At 38.8% G+C, this 26,621-nt stretch overlaps 1 protein-coding gene across 1 annotated transcript in view; it reads right to left on the reverse strand.

Moving 5' to 3' along the window:
• LOC111873156 (small G protein signaling modulator 3 homolog) overlaps positions 1 to 26,621 on the reverse strand; it is a 132,213-nt gene that overhangs the window by 64,888 nt on the left and 40,704 nt on the right. The window contains exons 10-11 of the mRNA XM_023867631.2: positions 10,585 to 10,682; positions 4,187 to 4,366 (exon numbers count right to left, since the gene is read on the reverse strand). Coding sequence (XP_023723399.1) covers positions 4,187 to 4,366; positions 10,585 to 10,682 — 278 coding nt within the window. The remainder of the gene's footprint in view (positions 1 to 4,186; positions 4,367 to 10,584; positions 10,683 to 26,621) is intronic.

The following is a 26,621-nucleotide window of genomic DNA, read 5'->3' on the forward strand; positions in this document are numbered from 1 at the left end:
GTAGAGGGAAGTCCAAGGGTCAATGCCCTACCCTCCTCTTCGTCAATGACGTGGCCGGAAATGAGTCATAAAAGTAATCCGGTTTCTTTATTGCCACACCTTGTATTGTGTACTGCAACCAAACTGCTATTATACACTTATCATATGCATATATACTGAAGCTTGCTGATAGGTTTATTACATTTACCAACTGAATATAAAACTTCTTAAATGAGAGTTTAATACCGCAAAATATGTGTACTTATTTAAGTCATCAGAACTGCATATGTGTTCATATATTTGTTATTTCTAACATACAGTCAACATATTTTTAATTCTTTAAGCATCATGGCTTGTATCACATTTTGTAATTAATCATACCCATCATTTACAAGGTGCGGCAATAAAGAAACCGGATTACTTTTATGACTCATTTCCGGCCACGTCATTGACGAAGAGGAGGGTAGGGCATTGACCCTTGGACTTCCCTCTACCGTCACACAAAGTTTCATTCACGTGCATCGGTTAGTCTGGCCGCGACCATTGTTAGAAGCGGATCGTGTTTCTGAGCTCCGTCGGAATAATGCTGAGTGCTAATGCAGAACAACGTGCTAACATCAAATTCCTCACAAAACTTGGAAAATCTGCCACTGAAACTTACAATTTGTTGACAGAAGTATATGGTGATCAGTGTCTATCTCGCACGCAAGTTTTCGAGTGGTTTAAGAAGTTTATGGAGGGTAGGAAAAACGTCGGGAACGATCCAAAATCGGGCCGTCCTCCCACTGCGAAAACTCCAGAGAATGTGGAGAAGGTCGCTAGAATTGTTCGAAGAGATCGTCGACTGAGCATTCGAGCAATTTCTGAACTTACGAACATCAATAAGGAAAGTGTTAGACAGATTTTGCACGACGATCTGGGCATGAAAAAGGTGTGTGCTAAAGTGGTGCCAAAAATCCTTACCCCCCAGCAAAAGGAACATCGAGTGAATTGCTGTGTTGACACTCTTGAAAACATTGAAAATGATCCTGATTTCTTCCAAAACGTAATTACGTGTGACGAAACTTGGATTCTTCAATATGATCCAGAGACTAAGCGACAATCCATGCATTGGAAGAGCCCCAAATCCCCTAGGAAGAAGAAAGCGCGCATGAGCAAGTCCAAATTCAAAGCAATGATGATTGTTTTTTTCGATATCCGGGGGGTAATCTACATTGATTGGGTGCCTGAAGGTCAGACTGTCAATCAGGTTTATTATAAAAATGTTTTGACGTACCTCCGTGAACGTGTGCGACGAAGGAGACCAGACATGTGGAAGAATGCCTCATGGGTTCTTCATCACGACAACGCGCCAGCACACAACGCGCTATCTGTGAAGAGGTATTTGGCAAAAAACAACATTCCAGTGACGGAACATCCACCGTATTCTCCGGACCTAGCACCGTGCGACTTTTTTCTCTTCCTGAAAATCAAGTCTGCGCTCAAAGGGACCAGGTTCGAGTCCATGGATGCAGTGAAAGCAAAAGCGACGCAACTCTTGAAGAGCATAACACAAGATGACCTGCAGCACTGCTTCCAACAGTGGAAAATTCGCATGGAGCGGTGTAGGGATCGGGGAGGGAACTACACTGAAGGGGATAACATTTTGATTGTCTGATTTTTTTAATAAAGGGTTAGAGCATGAATCCGGTTTCTTTATTGCCGCACCTTGTATTATTGTGTTTACAACACATTCACCCCTCTCACAATCCAGTAACAGTACCTACTAAGCAACATCCCAAATAGAAAATGGATCCATAGATCCATAAAGGTTATCAATTAATAACAACAAAGGGAATACAAGACAAAACACTATATTTAAATACAATTTAACACAAATTAGGCTATTAAAATAAAAGCCATTGTAGCCTTGGTGAAACACCAGTGCAATACAAATTTCATAAATATTGTGGCATGTCATACGAACACTCATTGCTATGGATATTCCTACACAATGGTCTCAACAATTTCCATTGTTTCGTTGCTCAGCAATGGACGACATATAATACGTCACAATATAATAACATGATAGTACATATATTTTCAATTTACAAACTGCATCTGCAGCAGAAGCACGTCTACCTGAAGGACAGTGACTGAAGCAGCAAATGAACATGAAGTCATGTATGTTCTGAAGAGAAATATGAATACAGACTGTTTCTAGAACTGAGAGGCAATATTAACCGTTCAGCGTGGTTTGACGTGTATGTTTCGTCAGGTATTTAAATCGTCTGCGGGGGTTCGACGTCTATGTTTCGTCCAGCTGCACACCTATGTTATAACGCCCATAATAATTGATGGTTTTGCTGTAGATTGTTAGATTTTTTGCTGGCCTGTTGTCAGGAGAACCGTATTTAATGAGACATGAGTTTAGCTGCGCTAATTCATCGTTACATATGCCTGTCTTGCAGCAAAGTTCCTGTTGCTCTTGGGAGAGGTTTAGTCATTCAAACTGTTATGAATGGCGTGTTTTCTTTCCTATGAAGTTATAAACAGCAGAGACGTGATATGTGCTGTGTTTATAATATCATATTGCCCTGAGCTGGCCACACTAACACACTCAATTGGAATTCTTAGAAGAGGGATGTCCAAATTTTATTCTTGCAAGATCGATTCATTTCGCACAGTACATGGCAGCCAGTTCTTAGAAAAACGCCACAAATTAAGGCANGTCACCCCTACGACGTCTTATGCCACCAAAATGGATGGAAAATGAAACGCAGAAGCACCAACACTTGTTATGATAACATAAAGGTTGAATTTACTGCAGCTAATCTGGCTAGCGATACGACTCACGGAGAGACATTTCTTCTTGTATTCCCCCCACAGGGAAGAAGGCAAGGCCGCACAGATGTTTGGTTTACGGAAAAAAGAGCCAAATGAGTGATACGCAGTACTGGTGTGGTGAATGTGAGACAGCGCTGTGTATAGTAGAATGCTTCAATGCGTACCATACTCCGCTCAAATTCTGAACCACCTGCTTCCTTTGCCGAGATACCGGGCGCTCATATTATAAGGCAAGGTTATAAAACCATCTTTTAAGATCACTCTAGTGAAAGTTTCATGCTTCAAGGCGTACCATTCACTGCTCAAATTCTAAACAAACTGCTTCCATTGCCGAAATACAGGGCGCTCATATTATAAGGTAAGGTTATAAAAGTTTCATGTTTCATGAAAGTTTCATGTTCCTATCTCATAGAATTTAAGAACAATGATGAATAAATCATTTTCGAGCAAAATTTAAATGGCCGGCTGAATATATTACCGCCGGAGAGACGGCCGCGGAATTTAAATGACCGCGCAAAAGGGTTAAGGGCCACCATATACATTTATTAATAATAAAACATCTGAGTGATATCTAGTATAAGATGTCTGTAAATATTTGTTTATAAATTATCATAATGGTGCTTAAGGTTTGAAAAATCTACTGTGAGAAAGAGTCAAAAATTGTCTTTGTATGTGCTCTAGTTTACTGATGTCTCTCTCATCCACTTGTTTCCATCTCTAATGGAGATGGCCTTATAAGACCATCATCATGCATCTGTTATCAACTGAAACTCGCCACATTGTACCAGCTCATATGTTAATAGAGCCAAAACGTGTCCAACAGTAAAATAAAATGTAATTTTAATGGCATTTTAGTAAATTTAAATGTGACTGTAATGACACTTTAAATAAGTTTATGTTGCATTAGAGATACAAACAAGTGGAGGAGTGATGTATCAGTGCAACAGGATGCTGAAATATAATATTACTGGAGTCTGTATTCATAATAGGGTTCTACACAACGAAACCATACTTGAGATTAGATGTGGCCCAAGCAAAATATAGCACTGGTAAGCTGTAAATCTGTAAATCTGTAATATAATCCCTTCACAATATAAAACAACATTCCAAGAATATATTGATAATTTAGCATATTCATTTTCTTGGTAAAAGAAATAACTCTGATTTCACTACAGTTAAGCTGCACAAAATTGGATGAAGCTCATCATGTACACAGTCAATAACTGACTGTAAAGTAAACAATCGCTAGGTTACTTAATAGCTAACTTTCAGGCTATCAGCAAAAAGATGACAGTTTGAATGACTAATTACATACATACATTAACATGATATTAAAAGAACCTGCAAAGTCAAACAGTATTATGTCATTCCATGTACTCACCAAGCAGAGCTTTAGCACGTCGCTTACGTGTGCGAGAAACATTGACATAGTTGTCATGGTCACGGGCATGACTTTCCATACTATAATCTGGCACCAGTGTCACTCTGTTCAGTTTGGGATCCACAGACATGAAGTGACGAGCCACCTGCAGAATTGCCTCACGCAAATCCACAAGTATTTCTACAAGTATAAAACATTACATGAGAAACTACTGAAAATTAAATATTAAATAAATCTGTGACTGTCAAATGTGTTATGCTACTATTTTTACTTTAATTCTGTTTAATAAGTGATTGAAATTAGATAATTAATTTTAATTTTAAATATGTGGAAAAGTGGGTTTACCATGCAACTCATATAAAACAGGCTGAACTCTTAGAAAGCAGGAAGCAAATTGTTGGCATCTTTGTGTGCACTGGCAGTTCTGTGAGCAGCAACCCTAGCACACAAACTTTCACACATAAGCTGGCATATGGTTTTCTAATCAACAGAGATTCTGTAAATTTTGTCTCGGGCGCAAATTAGCTAACAAGGTTTATAACATATGAAGCAACCTAAAATTAGCTTGCTGGAAGTTCATATAGGGAACTTCTGGATAGTAAACAATGGAACGGGGCAGTGGAACACTAACCCTGCATAAGCCCACAGAGAAGTGTATAACACTTAAAAGTAAAATACATATCACCCCCAAAAAGAGTGTGAAATCAGAACATCAGTAATTAGTGACTTTAAGTTTATATTAACATATTATACACCAGCCAGGATAGTGCAGTCGGCATAGCGACTGACTATGGGCTGGATGACTGAGGGTTCAGAGTTTGAGTCCCATTAGGGTTAAGGATTCTCTCTCTTTTGTGTCATCCAGACTGGCTCTGGGCTCCACCCAACCTCCTATCTAATGGTTATCTGGGGCTCTTCCCCCAGGGGTAATGCAGCTAGGGCGTGAAGCTGAACACTCACCTCCAGCTACTGCCGAGGTTAAGAAAATGTTGATCTATACATCCACTCCCCCATACGTCTTCATGATGTAGTGCTTAATTAGTTAAGCACAGGGACAACTTTACCTCTAACATAATATAAACCATAACCTGATATTCTAATAATCATTATTTTAAAATGGCCTATTAAAAATAACTGAATACTCGAACAATATTTCAACCTGCATTAATACCTGTTTCCTGTCTTGTTTACACCTTAACTGAGTACTGAGTAAAACCACAGGTAATCTTATTACTTTATTTATTAAAAATATTGGAAATTTCTTTTAATTTTTGGTTTTATGAATGTTTACATACAAGAATTAAAATCATTGCCTTGCCACCAGATTCTCAGGCTGCAGATGGAAGACAGTTCATTTAAATTTGAATGGCAGCTCTGAATATATTAGATGGGCATCCGAGACAATTCCCAACATGAAAGCCCACTGTGAATCTAAAATCTGTCATCATAAGAATGGAAAGCTGTATTCATATTTTGAGTACATATGTTTTACAAATGCAACTTTATGGCTTCCATTACCTCAGTGACCTTGATGTTCATTTATTGCACACATAAACCTAATTTTGCAAAGCTAATCACATTACTTATATACTGCATAAGAATCAGAAATTATTTCATTTTGTAATTCATCAAACATTCACAACAGTGAAAAGTATGTGAATTAAAGTTGCAAATTTTGAAAATGCATAAAATTTTGGAGTCATGTACCAACTTTTGTACGATTAAATGTTTCTGTGACAATAAATTTCAATTTCATGTGAAGTATGGGTTTTTTGGACTAACAGATATCAACCAGAATTAAATTTGTCCTACAAACTTCGGTGTAGAATTCAATATCAAATTTCACCAAAATTCAGTTAAGTAATGTCAGAGATGAAAACATGAAGACAGGAGGATAGATAGAACCTCCTCATTATGTACTCTGAGCAAAGAACTCATGAAACTGGTGTGACTTATGGTACAAAATTTTCATCGAAAAAATAATTTGGAAATATTTGCATTTATGCAGTACAAAATCTTCATAAGTAAAGCTTTACATATGCTTTTTGATATATCAGAAGATAAATGTATACCGAACTTACATACAAATAACATAATAAAATTAGATTAAACAATACCATACTTATAAAGACCTCTGAAAGCGGCCTCCGTAGTCTAGAGGTAACATTCCCACCTCATGACTCGTGGGACGCGGGTTCAAACCCGGCGGAGGTTGTGGAATTTTTAAGGGCAGAAAAATTCAGGGAGCAAGTCCTCCGGGAGGGACTTTAAGCTGTGGGTCCCGTGTCGTAGCTTTACGGCATGTAAAAGAACCTCATATCTCCTAAGGAGGTCACCGAGCGAAATTCAAGGACGTTTCCCGCCCAACAGTAGTCTCTAATGCCTCTGATAGATCGGGGAAGCATTATAGATACCGCCAAGCCAGTAGAGGCCGAACTCGCTGGCTTGGTCGGGACTGATGGTAAGCACCAGTATCGGTAGGGTATAGAGACTGGTAGAATATCATAGAGGGAAGCACAATAGATCAAACTGGTCGCGGTGCATGGGGAAACCCACCCTCTCCAATAACTAACTAACTAAGACCTCTAAATGAGGAAATAAGCCATGACTGTCCTCTGTTACCAACACTGTTCAATCCACACACAAATTAAATTACTGACTGGAGAGAAAAATATACAAAAGGGCAAAACTATCAAGAGACATGAAATGGAATATAGTATTGTTTGCAGACAATCTATAACTCACAGGATAACTTACAAAGAGGACTATAAATTTTACACTGAGAAAGGACCAAAACCTGGAATGAAAATTTCAACCCAGAAAACTAAAATCACGGTTTGTGTGGAAATTAAAAAAAAAAGCATAATCATGCCCACATATTGGATTGTAACATTTCATATAAGGAGAGGGCACAGACTCCAGCATCAGTTTTTTTTTTTAAATAAATATCAGGACTCCTAAACAATTCTTTCAAACCAAATTTACTTTAGAGAATATCAAGACTACAACTATATAAAACACTAGATGTAACACTTCTTCTTCATGGTAGTGAAACTTGGACAATATTATTAGGCTGAAACAGACCACAAGTTTTTGAGATGAAATTTTTAAACAAAACAGCAGGATACACTCTTTCTGACTAAAAAAAAATGAAGTTTCAGAAAAGTTCAAAACAGATTCTTTACAAGAAAACTTTGTAACACAAACAACTGGCTTCACAGACATTAGAAGTAACCACAGACAACCAACCCACACGTTTCAACGTAGCACCTAGAGAAAAATAATGACTTGAATGGTCTCTGAGGAACACAAGTCCCAAACAGGCTGACCTAATTGCCTAATTTCAAGACATAAGGATGATTATTGGTGGTGGTGGTGGTGATGTGAACTCATCACACAACCTGAAGATGACATAAGAATTGAATACAAAATTCTGGTAAAAACTGAGAAAGACAATTTTAGAATCTGACGTAGATAAAAGAAAAATATTAAAATGGATAATTGCTGTTATGATAGCAACTGGATTCAAATGGCTCAGCATGTCTAAAGGTAATTTTGTGGTGAACTTTTAGTTTCAAGCGATGTAAAAAATCTTTAAACAGTGGAAAACCTACACATCATATGAGGAATCCTGTCTCAAGGATTCTGTTATTAACCCTTTAGCGGTTTCTGACAATATACCCTGCACCTCATTTCTGTCTTTGTGTGATATAAATCAGATATCTCACAAAGTTTCAAACACATGTGCTCCATGTATTGAATTTCTGATAAACTACAAGGTGTTACAAATGACATTAGGAAAGACTGTTCTACTGGGTACGCTGGTTTTGAGTACTGAAAAATAGTATGCAAAAAGTAAAACTGTATAATTTGTATAGCTCTGGTGGTCACAGGTGAAACACCTAACTTTTCCAGTAAACAACTGAAGCTCTAATATATTTCATTGTTTTTCAAAAAGATCTCCATTAAAAGATCTGCATGCACTAGATTTACACTAATCCATTCTTCTTCATTTGCATGCTCCTTTTATGCCATACTTATGGTACCGCTTTATAACACGATAAAGAACAATTTTTGTTCCATATTTCCATCTTTCTCAGTTGATAAGCATGTGAACTTTCAAATGTTCTTTTACAGGCCAATAGGCAAAGCTAGAAGCTTTCAAAACGTTGCCTTCACCTAACAACCTATATACAATTACACCATTCAGGTTATAACTGTTGGAATCTGTCTGGCTTATTATTTGAGACTTGCAAGAAAGCAGCTTCTGTACAACTGATTATTTTGTTTGTATGATTGTTGCATGAAAGCCTCAAACCCTAGATGTAACATGGCTATATCAACAAGACTCAATACTAGAACTTCATTTGCGCTAACAGGGTGAATGAGAGCAACAGTGACCTGAAAGACTAAAAGAACTGTGCCCTATCTTTGTCTTGACTATAATAGTACACCATGAAGACAAACTACTGAGGTTATTGAGGCCAGAATAAATATGACAAATATGTTCACATCTGTATTCAGCAGCCAGATTTAGAAGTGCCTGTGATTGCCTTTCTTTGGAACTGGAGGTTCAAGTCTGGATCTCAACACAGATGTTGATTCATCTGTTGTTGTTGTTTTATTTTATTTATTTATATTCTTTAAATTCAATAAATCCTTTTTGGTGAAGCCTAGGATGTTGAACAAGTCACAATGAAATCAAAACATACACAAGAACAGTTCATAAAATAGAACTCAGTCACATACAGAGCAGTCATAAAACTAAATTATACATAGTGATAATCAAACCACAAAAAAAAGTGGAAATTGTTGAAGTTAAAATCGATTAAATTACAACCCATGAGAGCTTACACAACACAACCATAACACATACATTTCACAAGATTTCAATATTAAAATATACTTAAAGTTCAATTAACGAATACAAACATAAAATATCTTAATAACATATATCTTTTTCATTCATTCATTTGTATGTTCATAATATTCATTCATAGAATAAAAGGAATGATGATACAAAAACCTCTTTAGTGCTGATTTAAAACTTTTCTCCTCATTAACTAACATTTTTATTGACTGAGGTAGACAATTACATACTTTTATACCTGTTATATAGGGTCCCTTTTTATATTATGTCAGATTCATGGCAGGCATATGTATATCTTCGTGAACTCTAGTTTTGTATTCATGTATCTCGCCATTAATAAAAAAACAAGTTTTTATTATTCATTATAAATAAAAGTAATGAATATATATACTGTGAGTATAGTGTCATTATTCCCATCATCTTAAAAATCTTCCTGCATGACTCTCTAGGTTTAGTGTTAGTTATGATTCTAACAATTCTTTTCTGCATTATGAATACTTTATGTACACTGGTTGCACTGCCCCAAAATATTATTCCATAGCTGATAACAGAATGGGCTAAGATGAAATAACTCAACTTTAATGCTTCTCTTGATACTATATGTCTTATATTTCTTAGTGCATAACAAGCTAAGGCCATTTTCTTAACAATCTGTTATATTTGGCCTTCCAGGATAAAGTATCATCAATACATAATCCAAGAAATTTAGTTTCGGATATGGAAGCAATGCCCTCCTGTTCACAGACAATGTGAGTTGGGCTCTTACTGCCTTTCCTTAAACAAAAATTCAAATATTGAGTTTTCTTAAGACTCAAAGTAAGTAGATTGGAAGTAAACCATGTGTGTATTTTCTTGATGGTTCGATTAAGATTTATTCCAAAATTTTAATTATTTATATCTGTAATTATTATACTCTTGTGATCCGTGTACAAAATCGACCAATTATCTTTGTTTAGTATCTTTGGTAAGTCATTTATATAAAGTAAAAAGAACAAGGGGCCAAGAATAGAGCCTTGTGGGACTCCACATTCAGTCCTCTCCCAATTAGATATGCCCCCACTGTTACTTTTGTTATTGAGTTCTGATCTCTGATATCTATCCGTTAAATTAGACTTTATTAATGTTTTAAATTTACCTTCAATGCCATAAAATTCAAGTTTATCAATGAGTATTTTATGCCTAACACAGTCAAAGGCCTTTTGAAGATCACAAGAAATACCACCAACATTTTGTTATTCATTGAAGTAAGTATACTATTTAATAATGTAAAGGCCGCCATTTCGGTTGAGGAGTGTGTTCTAAATCCATACTGTTCATTGACCAAGATACTATTTATTTCAATATGTTAGGGGGGAAAGAAGATATCTAAGTATAAAATGAAGAAATGACATCAATCAGGGCCAGATGAGGATGAGAAAAACTATACTGAGCTTTATAAAAGGTCCCTATTTTTCTTGTAAGAAAGGTTTGTTTTATATACAATTGCAGAAATATATTTTATGATATTTACTATTTGAAATACACCTACCTGTCTGGCGAACATTTTTTGACTTAATATCATCTTCATTTGTTTCATCTCCAAATAAAAGAAGTTGTATCATAGACTTTGATTTCTTGATTTGTCGTCTGAAAGATAAAAGGAAAACATAAGCTTTGATGTCAGAAGTGAAGCCGGATGTATTATTTGGCCAAGGTTAATCTTATGGGGATAATTCCTGTTGTTTAGACAGATTGCTCTGCAGTGTAAATTGTCTTGGAATAGGGCATTTTAAATCCCCTGGTACAACAGGGCTTGAACGCAGATTTTAAGAGAAGAATAACAGTATTAGTAGTGAAATAATATAATTCCCAACCAGCTGAACCTCGTGAACATTACTACAATAGCACAACATACAGACAACAGTGGTCAATGACACTGCATAAATTGCTGATTTAACATTATATGAAACTGCAGGTTGGTTATGTATAGTGAAAGAGATGGGACAGAAAAGGACTGTGACCTACTTTTAACCCTTTGATACACCTAATGTAGTAGAATGGGGTAAACTTAAATGTACTATCTGCTTAGCATGCTAAAACACAGCATAAGAAGCAACATTCAAAGTAAGTGCTCTGACAGCATGAGTATATAACAGGTAAGGGTAAAATCATTCCTGTGCTTAATTAATTAAGCACTATGCCAAAAAGATACACAGAGGTGCAGGTATAGCTGCACCTTTCTTGATCTCAGAACTAAACGGATGTGAGAGGTCAACTTCAGCCTTACTCCCGGTACCCACTGAATAGGAGGCTGGGTGTGCCCGAGTTGGTCTGGGTGCTATGGAGAAAAGACAAATCTTGCAGTGCTGGGAATCAAACCCAGGCCATCCAGCCCAGAGTTATACCAACTGTGCTATCCCAACTCCTAGCATGAGGTTATGGTGAATTAGAACTGTGCAACAATGTATTATTCCAGTATTTTCTGTGAAGGCCACAGGAAAACCATGAAGACCTCAATGGCCCAAATAAGTTTTTACATGGACAGTCCCCACAGATCAGTAATTTACCACTTAATCTAACTTGCCTGGACATTTAGCAGCAGAACTTTTTGATTATTACCATCTAATGAAAAAGCTTGGCACTTATGTTTTTACAATAAACTCCACCACGCCGAAGGGTCCTATCTTCCTGGAAATTATGACATGTAGTCTGGTAAAAGTTTACTGATGTTTTGTAGGAACACAGTGCCTCCATCTTCAGAGCTCAACAGTAAGTCATACAAGCAGCATGCAGAAAACTTGCTGCTTGGCTTACTCTTCAACCCTGAAGATGTAAAGGGTATATTCCTCTGAAAAGTTTGCAAACTACAGAAGTGTACTTTTCATAGTCACCTCCATACGAACCTCAAATATCACATCACATCTTGTTTCAGTTTATAAAGAAATACTAATGTACAAACATTTTGCGAGAGAATGTGTACATGTTACATCTGCAAATAATATTGTTCTTCTATATGTAATAATACAAATGCCATCGTGAATGCAACAATTTATTTGGTTGTAGTTCTTTGTCTTTTCTTCCTATACACTACATGTTTTGACCATAACTGGCCATCAGCAGGTGTATTTTTCACCACGTAGCTGACACTGCACACAATCCTCAATCTAAAACACCAGCCTGTCAGTTTTGTTTAAAATCTCGCCAATATACGCTTGTCAATTTTGATTTCAGAATCCCAGTTTAAAATTTAAAATTTTAAATCACAGGGATACCTGCTCTGTGTCTACATGTAGCCGCTGCAGCACATGTAGACACAGAGCAGGCATCCCTGTTATTTAAAACTTTAAATTTTGAATTTTAAATTTAAACATTTTTAAATTTTAAACTGAAATTCTAAAATCAAAATTGATGAGCATATATTGGCGAGATTTTAAACAAAACTGACAGGCTGGTTTTAGATTGTGGATTGTGTGCAGTGTCAGCTACATAGTGAAAAATACACCTGATGATGGCCAGTTACAGCTGAAACATGTAGTGTAGAGCAGTGCTTCTCAACCGCCAGGGCACGGCCCAGTAGTGGGCCCTGGCATCAATTATACTGGGCCGCGAGAGGCTCTTCTGGAATTTGTCATTTTCATTTTCTATGCATTTTTCATGAATAAATATTTTATGGTTAGCTTAATGCATGAACTTTAACAAAATTGGAAAGGTATTTACGAGTAAATTTCTTGGGACTGGGCCCTCGTCTTATAAAGAAAGAACTTACTGGGCCGCGGTCTCATAAACGTTGAGAACCACAGGTGTAGAGGAAGAAAAGACAAGGAACTACAACCAAATAAATTGTTGCATTCATGATGGCATTTGTATTATCACATATAGAAGTGTATAGTGCAACAGGATGCTTAAATATAATATAATATTGTTCTTCTTGAGGTCACTTTTCTGGAAGATAAAATAACGTGCCAATTGTGTGAAATCTATACTGACTGTTCAGTCTGAATATATGAGGTGGTATTGGAAAGTTCCCAGACTGTTATTGTTGTAACTGCCTCAGAGAAAGAGATGAGAGGGGAGGCCAAGGTCACACTTCCGCAAGCCTACTGCATCAGTCTGCCATGTGACACCACTCCGTGAACATGCACCCTTTTTACATGAGAGCTTTATTGACTTTTTTCATTTTGTCTGCGATGAATGGCAAAACTGAACAATGTGTCTGTATCAATTTTTGCGTAAAACTTGGTAAAACCACTATCAAAACCCTTGAAATGCTCTGTGAGATTTTTGGAGAACATTCTTTAAGCCAGACAGCAGTTTCTGAATGGCATTCACGTTTCAAGGCCAGTTGAGTGTCAGTTGAAGATGACAAATGTTCAGGGTGACCAAGCACCAGCAAAATGACAGAAAATGTTGCAAAAATTTGAGAACTCGTGAACGAAGACTATTGCTGAACAATCCATGAGCTCACAGACACCACTGGGATCAGTTATAGAGTTGGCTAAGAGATGTTATCAGAAAATCTGAACATGCGCTGCATAGCTCCTTCATCATGACAATGTGCCCGTCCACACGTCCCTGAAAAGCACAGAGTTTGTGACTAGCAACAACATGGTTATCATTCCCATCCTCCCTATTCGCTGGACTTAGCCCCCTGTGATTTCAGTTTGTTTCCAAATTGAAAATGAAACTGAAGGGACGACAGTTTGAAAGTGTCTGACATCCAAAGGGAATCCCAAGCAGTACTTGACAGCATTAAGGAAAATGACTTACATGGTGCTATTGAAGTGTGGAAAAAATGACGAGATCACTGCATACATTCCCAAGGATACTATTTGGAAGGAGATGCCAGCCGAAACTGAGTAAGTTAAGCCAGCATTTCTTTCTGACTTAGTCCAGGAACTTTCTAATAGCACCTCATATTATCTGATAAACCATTACATGAAACATCTTTTTTGCATTAAAATTACAAACATGGCAACAGAGTGAATCCTGATATTATTTTATACTTTCAAGCAACAGACATTTCTAGCAGCAGAAGTGATGCGCAAAATTGCACGGCTGTTAACCAATACTTTATGTAAACTACTCTACACAATATTAAAAAGAATGAGGGGGGAGGAAGTCATTCTTCTAGAACTTCATAATTCTCTGTAAATCTTGTGTTTTCAACATCCTTGAAAGTATGTCTAACTCCATGGAGAGAAACTAACAGTCACTCTGTAATGAAATTCCTTCCCTTTCAAGGATATCAGACTTTCTTACTGTAGGCTTAAACAGAAGAGCAGAAGACTCATTCCCATTCTCAGCCTTTATGGCCCAATCTAGACAGTCCATTCACAATCCAAGGACTTTTATACCACTTTCTAACAATCTAGTCATTTACAGTGAAAGGTTAATATGCCCCATCCACCCAGCTTCCAAGCTGGAGGACCACCCTGTGCTCACTGTACATGAATGCTTGCCTCTGTGGTCTAGTGGTCAGAGTTCCTGGCTACAGATCCACAGATTCCCAGCGCTACCAGATTTTCTGAGAAGTACTGGGTCTGGAACATAGTCCACTCAGCCTCATGAGGATAATTGTAGAGCTATTTCAAGGAAATAGCAGCTCCAGTCTATAAAACGGCTGTGGGGATTCGTTGCCCTGACCACGCGACACCTTCTATCTCCTAAAGGTGGCACTAACGTCACTGACAAGCAGCAGTCACTCGGTTGGTATAGTTCAATTGCTGACTAAAACCACGGAGTTTTTTTTTTTTTGTAATCAGAATTACTAATTTTCTGGACTTCGCCCATCATCTATCATTATAAAATACCACATTTTGAAAACTGGAACTCTTTCTGTCCTCAGGCAAGACTACTACTCAGTTGGGTCTGTTAGAGCCAATAACAGTCAAGGGACTTGTTTACTTAATACCTTCGCATCTATATCCAGAGCTCCTCCATCTGCAACCTGAACTTGATATATATTTTGTCTATAGCATGTGGTGTGGGGCTTCAACATTTTGTTGCAATATATACCTACCAACATGAATTATAAAGAAACAGACAGTTTCTCAGACTATCTACTGAAAAATCTAAGAATTCAATCCATACATGTAAACTGCATGGAAGAAGAGATGTGCATAGCAGCTTCAATAAAATGGAATAATTTACCCAGCCATTTGTACAGAGCTACAACAGCTTGGTCAGAATACAACTGTCGTGAAGTAAGACCTCAAGGTGTAGTCCTCTGTCTTCACTTTATTACTCAACGATGTAACTACAATTCAACATTACTGCCTGTAATACAAAAAGCTGAACAAATCGTTTCACAATTGGTCCTTTCATCATTAATAACAACTCTCACTAGAAAGTAAAAATGTCAAACTTCCACTCAAAGTATCTTCTTATATAATCTAGAGTCGGACCTATAGAAAACATGTCACTGTCCATATTGTTTAGGCTTTGCCTAGCAATGGCTTTTTACTCAGCCATTGCTAGGCAGCGAATGTTTTCTAGCTTGTGATTGGTTACCACACGATCCACTGTGGCTGCTTCCCATAGTCACATATTGTTGTAGAGCTTACATAGCAATGACAGTCGCCATTGCTAAGCAATGGTACATGAGCTGTCACTATAGTGTTTGTAACAATGTGGGCAGTTCCCACACTTCATTCAACAATATGTTCCCAGGCAATAAACCTTCAGTCAACAATACGTTCCCAGGCAATGAATATTCAATGAAGGTTATCCAGTTTTAGGGGTAACTTTGTTACTGCCCGGCAAATATATGCAACAACTAGTAGAGCAAACGCTGTGTCAAGGAACTAAAGGGGAAAAAAGTCTCAATTCCTAACATCCTCCCCACCCTGGTAAATCCAAAGCAATGACCAGCTACACTGGACGACTGATTCTCGTTGCGTTTGTCGAAGGACAGTTCAGATCTGGCTGTCCCTTCCTGGACCCAGTTCTTCAATCCCAGTCTTCTTCCACATGTGCCTTGGCTCCCTAACACCAGAAGTTTCCTCACATTCTGCGTGATGCTGATTAGAGACGTAACAGCACCAGAAGTTCCCTTGATAACTTGTGTGGGAGTGCTTGAGTAGTACGGCACCAGAAGTTTCCACCAAGCCGCACATTCCACAATAAATTTCCAGTGTATTCCATTCCACGCAAGTTGTTGGTGTGTTTTAGCGGCAGAAAGGGATGTCGAGAGTTCAGTCAATTAAGAGATGTTATCCTTTCCGCTGGTAATGATGCTTCTAACTGTTGTCCCCACATAATGCACACAAGGCATGCTTCATTCTTGAGAGTCCCTCCATAATGCACATGAGGCGTGCCTCTCGATAGTCCTTCCGTGATGCACACGAGGCATGTTTCATTCTCGAGAGTCCCTCCGTAATGCACACAAGGTGTGTATCTTGATAGTCCCTCCATGATGCACATGAGGCATGTTTCATTTTCGAGAGTCCCTCCATAATCCACACGATGCATGTTTCTCAATAGTCCTTCCATAACACACACGAGGCATGATTCACTCTCGAGAGACCCTCTGTAATGCACATGAGGCGTGCCTCTCGATAGTCCTTCCGTGATGTACACGAGGAGGGTTTCATACTCAAGAGTCCCTCCGTAATGCACATGAGGTGTGTTTCATTCTCGAGAGTACCTACATAATGCACAGGTTTTCTCCGAGTACTTCGGTTTTCCCTGCCAATCTTAATTCCACCAAATTCTCCATCATCATAATCACCTGGGGCAGGCTACAATAGGACAATTAGTGGCCGCCGTGCTGAGTGGACCCAGTCGGACTTCACCCCCACTAAGCGAATTAAAAAAAACCTTTATTAATTTCATAATGGCTGCACCACAGCTCAAGCAGTCAGTCACTGGCTTCCCTCTGCGGCGGCCCGGTTTCGATCCCAGGTCTGGTCAAGTGGGATTTGTGGTGGACAAAGTGGCGCGGGGGCTGGTTTTCTCAGAGTACTTTGGTTTCCCCTGCCAATCTTCATTCCACCAAATTCTCCATCATCACAATCACCTGGGGCAGGCTACAATAGGCCAATCAGTGGCCACCACGCCAAGTGGACCCAGATGGACTCCACCCCCCACTAAGAGAATGTAAAAAAAGAAAATAATTTTAATTTCATCATGGAACTATATATACTCCCATTTCCCATGTCTTCATCACATGGAGCTTATTGTTAAGCACAGTAATAACTTTACTTTTTTAATTTATGTGTGTTTCAGGTCATTCATTAACTAACTCCAACTATCTCCATGCAATAGAGTTCCCGTTCAAAAGCTTCTGAGTAAGTCAAGAAATTCACACCTTTTATGGAGCTCCTATGTCACAAGAGCTAGACACTGGACCCAATCCAGAGTCTGTTGAAACCAAGCAAAATTACATTCACTTAAAATCCATTTTAACATTATTCTCCCACTCATGGTTAGGACTCTCATGTGATATCTTCCTTTCAGATTCTCAAACTACAGTTTTCTGTATGCATGTCTCATCAGCATGTGTGTACACATCATGTCCACTTAATTCTCCTTGACCTGATCAACTTTACATTATAATGTAAAGTTGATCAACTTTACATTATAATGTAAAGTTGATCAGGTCAAGGAGAATTAAATGGACATGATGTGTACACACATGCTGATAGATAATTAGATAATTATCTAATGAAGTGTACAAATTATGAAACTACTTATTATGCAGTCTTCTGTCCTATCTTAACGAAAATAAAACTGGACTGGTTGTGCCATCATTAAAAAAAAAGAACTGTCCTTAAGGGATAACAAAATTGTGGGAACTGAAGTTTCTATTCATTCAGGACCATATTCTTCTTAAAATTATTGAACTGGATTAAAGAAATTAGAAAATGAATTAACTCCATGGCTACACATTAGGACTTGCATTTTGGAGATTCATGAATTCTAGAAAGAACAGTCCTGAGTGAAAGTTTGAGAATGTTGGAATTCGGATAATGTTTCAACTTGATTCCAAAAATCTACCTACCACAAACATCATGACAAGCCTCAAGCAAGTTATCTCATGTGGGTACATGTCCAATTTATATTTACAAGAGACCCTGTTAAAGTCTGGTAACAGTATTGACTACCCAGAGGCTTAATGCTGTTCTTCCTCATACCTTCTAGACTAATTCCAGAAAACTTGAAAATATACCTTCTAGACTAATTCCAGAATACTTGAAAATAATTCACTATCAGTCCTCCTGGGTTCACTGCACATTATTATCTGTGTATCTTGTCATGCTATCCAGTAGCTAATACATACATCATCTTTAAATATGCTACCACCAAGCTTCAAAAGGCAACCATACCCAAGAGTTAGTGTATTTTTGCATTCAACATTAAAATTTTCACACACTTCCTCACACACTTCCCTTTAATTACTTTCAAATAGTAGTAGTAGTAGTAGTAGTAGTAGTAGTAGTAGTAGTAGTAGTAGTAGTAGCAGTCATGATGGTGGTGGTGGTTTTGGTAGTACAGTAGAGCAGCAGCAGTTCTAACAAAGCAAATTTCAAGGTTCATTAGGATTCATTCAACAACATTTTAGTGTATTTGAAACGAAACAAAACTAAAGCAAAAATATACACAGCAAATGAAGCATAAAGATTAATGAATCAACAAAATATCTTTATTAAAACTCAAATAACTGCAGCCATTAACAATCAATTAAAATTATCATGACCACAAATAATTAGCTATAAAGCAGCATGCATGAGTATTCAATCAAAGCTTCCAATGTTACATGATACAAGATGCAAGAAAATGGCAACATGCAAAAGCATATGCAATTAAAAAAAGGGTTTGAAGCAGTATATCATAAATTTGTATAGCAACTACAACATATTACAATAGAAATCCTGAAAAACTCGGAGCATCTTCTTGGGTTACAAAAGCCAGCAATATGATGTCCATATCATCAAAACATCCTTATACAGTGCACTACTGTGTTGTGGATATTCAGGCTGTAGAACTATGTCCTCACAGAGTTTATAACCACAAAATTCATGACACAAAATGTAAATCTGCCCTTACTGAAATTTTGACTAAATATTAAACATTTCTAAAAACAATTATTTCAGAAAAAATTTAATTCTTTATAAGAAATGCAGATTGTATTTGCACATTCAACAATGATATAGCAGGATATACAGCTGGCCAATGGCTACCCCATGTGCATACCTCAATAAGGGGACAGCTGGCAGTTGTTCATCCACTGATCAAAATTCATGATCAGATTTTTTTTTTAAGTTTATGTTTATGTATCTATTATTATTTCTGGTGGATATTAAAACACACTTTCCAAAACACTTCCTTTCCACAATGATGAGTTGTGCTGCATATGAAAAAAACTTAATTACATCCTAATTGTGTACTTGGTTCAGTATGATTAAATAACTCTTCCACATGATTCTGAAAGCGAGAAAAGTGACAATTCCAGTACCTAATACTGAGCACTGTCCAGAGGTCTGGTAACAGCTAACATTATGACATGGGAAATAAATGAGGAGGAACTATAATGAAACCTGTACGCTATACACGATAATCAAATTGTAATGGATAAGGAATGTAAAACAAATCACAGCCACAGAAAAATCTTAGGTAGACACATGACAGAACATGTTTTTTTCACTAAAAACATATCTGTTACCCGCAGAGAGTATATGTGTACAAATGAACATTTAATTAAATTGGAAAATGAACTAGTAGTAGTCGAGTATATCCCTATTTCACCAATATCTCCTAAGCAGATGACAAAATTACCTCTTTTGTGAAACAAGTCTATAAGTACTGACAATATTAGGTGTAGTAACAGAAATAAAAAGCAGTACCATAACTCAATCCGCAATTCCCAATAAAGCAGATTTCATGAGGAGAGGTATGTTACATATGTATCAACTGTACTTTGTTTGTTATCTTGATTATGAGGATTACTGTTGCACCATCACATCTCAGTATACGAGGGGGGACCCAAAAATAACCGGAAACGACACATGCTTTGTAGTTACGATTTGTGCTGCTAGGTGGTGTTAGCTGGGGGTCTCCCGTGACTGTTAGTGAGCCGGCGTCAGTCTGAGTTAAGTGGTTTGTCTGTGGTGCTCTGTTGTGTGCGTTCCTGTTTCAACCCTTTGGCGATTAGTGAGATGGGCGACCAGAAGGAACAAAGAGTGTGCGTGAAATTGATGAACATCGTCGAAAGACCATTGACCAACTTTCTGAGGAAACGAACATCTCATGGAGCATGGTCCAGCGAATTTTAACCGAAGGTTTGCACATGAGACGGGTGTCTGCAAAATTTGTTCCTCGCTTGCTCGGAGATGACCAAAGAGAAAACCGTGTGAATGTTTGCCGCAACTTGAAGAGTGAAGTGCAGTNGCGCACGCAACAGGTCATTTCCGGTTATTTTTGGGTCCCCCTTCGTATACTTGTTCTTAATCCTTCAGTAAAAACCAGTTGTGCAATAATGCTCAGTCATGTGGTGTCTTCAAGGAAGTCAGCCTAACATCAGTCATGTGAAGTCAGACATCAAATGCTTGTGATGGGAGGAGATACATGCAAATAATCTGTACACAAAATGAAAAGATATCTTAAATGATTTATGAGCCACTTCAGGACATAAAAGTGATCATAAAAGACTAGAGGCTATAGCGATAACCAGTTTTCTTTCCTTTTAGACTCATCAGAGAACTACTTCCTACACTCTACAGAATAATCACAACAGAAACTAAACATTACAACTATTACTGATCTTCTTTTTTCAGACCACATTTTAAGATCAAATTCCTTATCCCTTCCTTCCAAAATGTTATACTTTTATTTACCTGTACTCAGACTCTTAACCTTGTTAATAATCCTCTTCAAATGAAGAAATTACATATTGTCACATGTTGGGTATATAACACGACAAATAACTTCACGCCTTAGTGGATATAGAGAATTTTATTCCACATTTGCTCTTACAATCACACAATTTACAGATTCACAATTACTGCTATCTGCAGTATCACAAATACTAGACTGCAAATGCCAGAATACAACTGACTGGTTGCTGGCTAACTCGTTACTCTCCACTGGCTAGATCGAGAACTGTCTTGAATAGTCTTCGCTGCTCCTTATTTAGCCCCGTTCAGGACAACACAGAAAACAGCCACGTAACAGTTACCACTGTTATTACCGTCATCTCTCACAACCACTGCTGTCTGCCACCGTGGTAGCCGATAGCCTAGCAACACTGTTGGGAGTTGTTTACCGCTACGTAGTAACTGTGGCGTCCCGTGTTATGTCACCGCTGTTGACTCGTGTTGCATAACGACCAGTATGCTGGGACTTGCCTAACTTCGACTCCGCTCGGCGCGTCACGGCTGGTGGGGGAGGGGCGTCATCCATAGTGCAACACATCGCACTGCTCCCTCCTTAAGGCTGTTCGTCCTGAATAGCCTAACAGTTCACCCCTGTTCCTTTTCTTCAAAGGATGGCTTTCTGCGTCTCCTGTTTCGGCTACTCCTCGCAGCGACTATTCTTCCGTTACATCCGCTCCCCTCTTAAGACAAAGCTCATCTCGAGCGGTTCCCTTTTAACTTGTCAGAAGATCCAGTTCTAACACACTCATTCGCCGCACATTCAATCTTTATCAGGAGGCCGGTTCTTCTACATTACTGGTTCCTCCTCTATTTGGAGTCTCTTTTCCCGCTTTGGTGGGGGCCTACCCTTCCATAAGTTCCAATTCTTGATCCTTAATTTCCCCAGAAGTTTCTTATATCGACGTAACAGCACCTGAAGTGTGGTTTGAAATTGCTGACGTCGTCGTTCCTTGTGTTCTTCCCGCCAATTGCTGGTACGAGAACGTGGGGCCAAGTCCTTTCTCTGGCATCCGAAGGTTCCCTGGGAGTTTCCTTCTTGAAGGCATTTCTCCGTCGTGCCACTGCCGCGTGATGGGATATCTTCCAGGTTACTTGTTCCACATTGTCTGCATTTCGTCCCATACGCCTGTGTCCTGCACAGCGTGTAATCATTATTCCAGTAGCAGTCACTTCTTTCCATGGTCCACACTTTCTGTGGGTCGAAGATTTCCTGAAGTAATTCCTCCTGAGCCATGCCACTGTTGCACGGTGGGACACCTTCCTGCAGGCGGTGGCCAACTTCATCCGGGATCCAGAAATCCCTCGGGTTACTTCCTGTGGCTCTCCACGTAGTCCTGCAGCTTGCTTCTTGCCCCTATACCGCTTCTTCCGTCCTTCGACCGGTTTCACTACGGCATCTTCGTTGCGGACTTCTCGTCGGTGGGCCACCTCAGGATTCCTGTCCGCTGAGGTTGGCTCTTTTTCTTCTAGACGTGCCTCCATCTCTTGGCAGGCTGTCATCTCTTTTCTGGTATCCGTTGTTTTTTTTTCAGGTTTTAGGATCGGTATCAGAATGGCGTCTTCTTCTAAGCAACTCTTCTTGACGTGCCACCACCTTGTCCAATCTTGCCAAGAAATCTTCTTGGGCGGCCAGCAGGCATTCCAACATTTCTTCAATTTTCATCATGTGACAGTATAGTTCGTTGTAACTTTTGGCGTGTTCAAGTTCGTAAACCAATTCTGACACCAAATTGTCATGTGTCTTGAGTTCGAATCTTGTTGGTCACGTGTGTAAGTCCAATCCCACTTCTGACACCAAATTGTCACATGTTGGGTGTATAACGCGACAAATAATTTCACGCCTTAGTGGATATAGCGAATTTTACTCCACGTTCACTCTTAGAATCACACAATTTACAGATTCACAATTACTGCTATCTGCAGTATCACAAATACTAGACTGCAAATGCCAGAATACAACTGACTGGTTCCTGGCTAACTCGTTACTCTCCGCTGGCTAGATTGAGAACTAACTTGAACAGTCTTCGCTGCTCCTTGTTTAGCCACGTTCCGGACAACACAGAAAACAGCCACATAATTGGCACCACTGTTGTCTGCCGCCGTGGTAGCCGATAGCCTAGCAACACTGTTGAGAGTTGTTTACCGCTATGTAGTAACTGCGGTGTCCCGTGTTGTCACCGCTGTTGACTCATGTTGCATTGCGACCAGTATGCTGGGACTCGGCTAACTTCGGTTCTGCTCGGTGCGTCACGGCTGGCGGGGGGTGGGGGGAGTGGCGTCATCCATAGCGCAACACGTCACGATATTTTCTTCTATCTGTAATGTCCACTCTACACGGAAAAATTCGCCAGTGTGGGTTTTGATGTAAGATGTTAACAAAATTACTGATCAGATATTCTCTATTCCCCAGATAATGTAGAAAAAATACAAGTATAATGAGACAGTATATCAGATATTTATAAACTTTGAGAAAGCTTGTCACTCAGTCAAGAAGTACCATGTAGAGTTCTTGCTTAATTTGGTGTACCCATGAAACTAGAGTAGTCCACATAAGTAAACATTCATCTGATGCATTTTCTACATAGAACGGTCTGAAAAATGGAGATGTTTTAATGACATTATTTATAAACTTCACTTCAGAATATGCCATTAGAAGGTTCAAGGAAATCTGAATCAACTGGAACTGAACGAGATATCAATTTATGGTCTGTGCTAATCATACTTATTTACTATTTGAAAATGCAATTATCATGAATAAACTTATGAAACTTCTATTGGACACTAATAAAGAAATTGGTATACAAGTAGACAGAGGAAACTCATCATTAGAATGCAGAAGAGAATCATAAAATAAAATATAACTAATACATCATTTTAAAATGTAGCAATGTTAAAACATCTAAAAAATCAGGAAATTAATATCACAAGGAAAAGAAGTGTAGATTAATTCTGGGAAATGCCTGCTACAATTCAGTTCAGAATTCTTTGTCTTCCCATCTCTGGTCTAAAGTCCAAAAGATTAACATACAAAAAATTAAAATGCTTCTTGTTGTGGAACAGTGTGTTGAAGAGAACATTTGTACTTCAGAGACAGAGAGTAACAGGAGACTGGAGGAAACTGTGAAACAAGAAGCTTCATAGTATGTACTCTTCACTGATTAGTATACTATGTATGTTATACGAGGGTAAGTCAATAAGTAGCCAGTCACGGTAGCCGAGTGGTCTAAGTCATGTACTGTCTTCGCTCGCTTGGAAACCGGGAACGTGGGTTCGAATCCCACTTGGGGAATGGATGTTTAGTTTGTGTGTGTGCGTTATTCTGTGTTTGTGTACAGGTAGAGGTGACGAGCCGATCACCTGCCCAAGGAGTCTTACCGAATGTGTAAGATCTAGAAAAACCGAAGTGAACAGAGAAGTTCATACAGGTAAGCCTAGGCCCACTGGGGCTGTAGTCCCAAAGGGAAAAAGTCAATAAGTAAGTTACAAAGGGATATAGAACTTAAATGAGAGTACTGGTTTGAAAAATGCTTTTATTTCTCAACCTAATCTTCCTGTACATTGAGGCACTTGTCCCATTGTTTCACAAGCCACTGAAAACCATCAGCATAAAATTCTTTGGGCCGATGTCGGAACGAGGCATGTTCACACAGCATGGCCTACCTCGTAATGCATGACAGGTTAGGTTTTCACAAAGTCTGTGCACGATGGGTGCTGCGCATGCTGACCCCACAACACAAAATGCAAAGAATGGGTCTAGTATTACAGCATCTCAATCACTACTAGGCTGAAGGACACGATATGCTAGCCCGAACTGTCACAGGTGATGAGTCTTAGGTTCACCATTACCAGCCCGAGAAAGTGTGCATCAATGCAGTGGAAACATCCTGCGTCGCCTGCCAAAAAAGTTTAAGATGACACCATCCTCCAGGAAAGTGATGGTCACAGTCTTCTGGGATCATGAAGGCAGACTGCTCACCGCATTCCAGCCTCAAGGACAAACCAACTCCTACTGTAACATCCTCAGGAAACTTCGTAAGTCCATTCAACGGAAACATGCAACATGTCATGCATTATGAGGTAGGCCATGCCGTGTGAACACGCCTGGTTCTGACAGCAGCCCAAAGAATTTTATGCTGCTGGATTTTAGGGGCATGTGAAATCATGGAACAAGTGCCTCAGTGTACGGGGAGATTATGTTGAGAAATAAAAGCATTTTTCAAATCAGTATTCTTATTTGTTTAAGTTCTATATCCATTTGTAACTTACTTATTGACTTACCTACATATTACATAGGTAGTTCAAGGTTAATCTGAACTTTATTTTTTCCCTGAAGATGTAAACACCAGAAAAACAAAACTGTTTTACATACAGTTGGTGGCAACGGTGCACTCACAGCTTGGCAGGTAGCCATGCACCCCACTTCAGTGCATCAGAAGTAGTATAAGATGGCACCAGACCTTGTCACTCCTTACACAGAACAGTACTCTGTCATCAAATTCCTTGTGAAATAGAAAGTTAAGCCATCAGAAGTTCTTCACAGGTTAAATGTACAGTAAGGGAAAGAGATCCTGCCATGTACAAGTGTCTGTGATTAGTACAATAAGTTTTCTGAAAGCCATATAGAAGTTCAAGACACAACTGTCAGATGGCAAGATCATGGTGTGTTTTGGGATTCAGAAGGAGTGATTCATGTTAATTTTCTCCCACATGGTGTAACAATTAATGCACAGTATTAAAGTAACGTGCTCGACAATGATTGGCAATGAATGATTCAAAAGAGAACACCTGGGTTCAAAGAATCTCTTCCTACTGCATGACAACATCAGCCGCATACAGGAAGATGACACTAGCAACAGTGAACTGTGAAATCATGAAGCACCCTCTCACAGATGACTTAGCCCCTTAGTGATTCTCATGTGTCTCGGACCATTGAGTGTGCACCCAGGAAGACAAAATTTCAAACTGATGTGAACTTGAATGGGGTCTCCTGAACTAACTATGCAGCCACGATGGAACTGTTCATGTTACTGGCATTAGTAACTTGCAAGGATGATGAAAATAACAAGTTACTGTTAAAGGGGAATATACTGAAAAGGCGTGAAACTTTAGTGATTCTGCCATATTTATTCTTTTTGTAAGAAAATGAAGTCCACATCAACCCTGAACCACCCTTGTATAATAAGGAGGATGAGATGCATGCGACAAGTAGTACACATGAAAGTGATAAGAAATGCATATGGACTTTTAGCTGGAAATGTGAAATGAAAAGACAAGTTGTGACTTACTCATAAATGAGAGGATAATATTAACCGTTCAGCGTGGTTTGACGTGTATGTTTCGTCAGGTATTTAAATCGTCTGGGGGGGTTCGACGTGTATGTTTCGTCCAACTGCACACCTATGTTATAACGCCCATAATAATTGATGGTTTTGCTGTAGATTGTTAGATTTTTCGCTGGCCTGTTGTCAGGAGAACTGTATTTAATGACACATGCGTTTAAGAGCGCTAAGTCATCGTTACATATGCCTGTCTTGCAGCAACGTTCCTGTGGCTATTGGGAGCGGTTTCTTGGTTCTACTGTTATTAATGGCGTGTTTTCTTTGCTATGAAGCTATAAACAGCAGAGACGTGATATGTGCTGTGTTTATAATATCATATTGCCCTGAGCTGGCCACACTAACACACTCAATTGGAATTCTTAGAAGAGGGATGT

This window comes from Cryptotermes secundus, unplaced genomic scaffold, assembly GCF_002891405.2.
Source record: "Cryptotermes secundus unplaced genomic scaffold, Csec_1.0 scaffold259, whole genome shotgun sequence".
NCBI lineage: Eukaryota > Metazoa > Arthropoda > Insecta > Blattodea > Kalotermitidae > Cryptotermes > Cryptotermes secundus.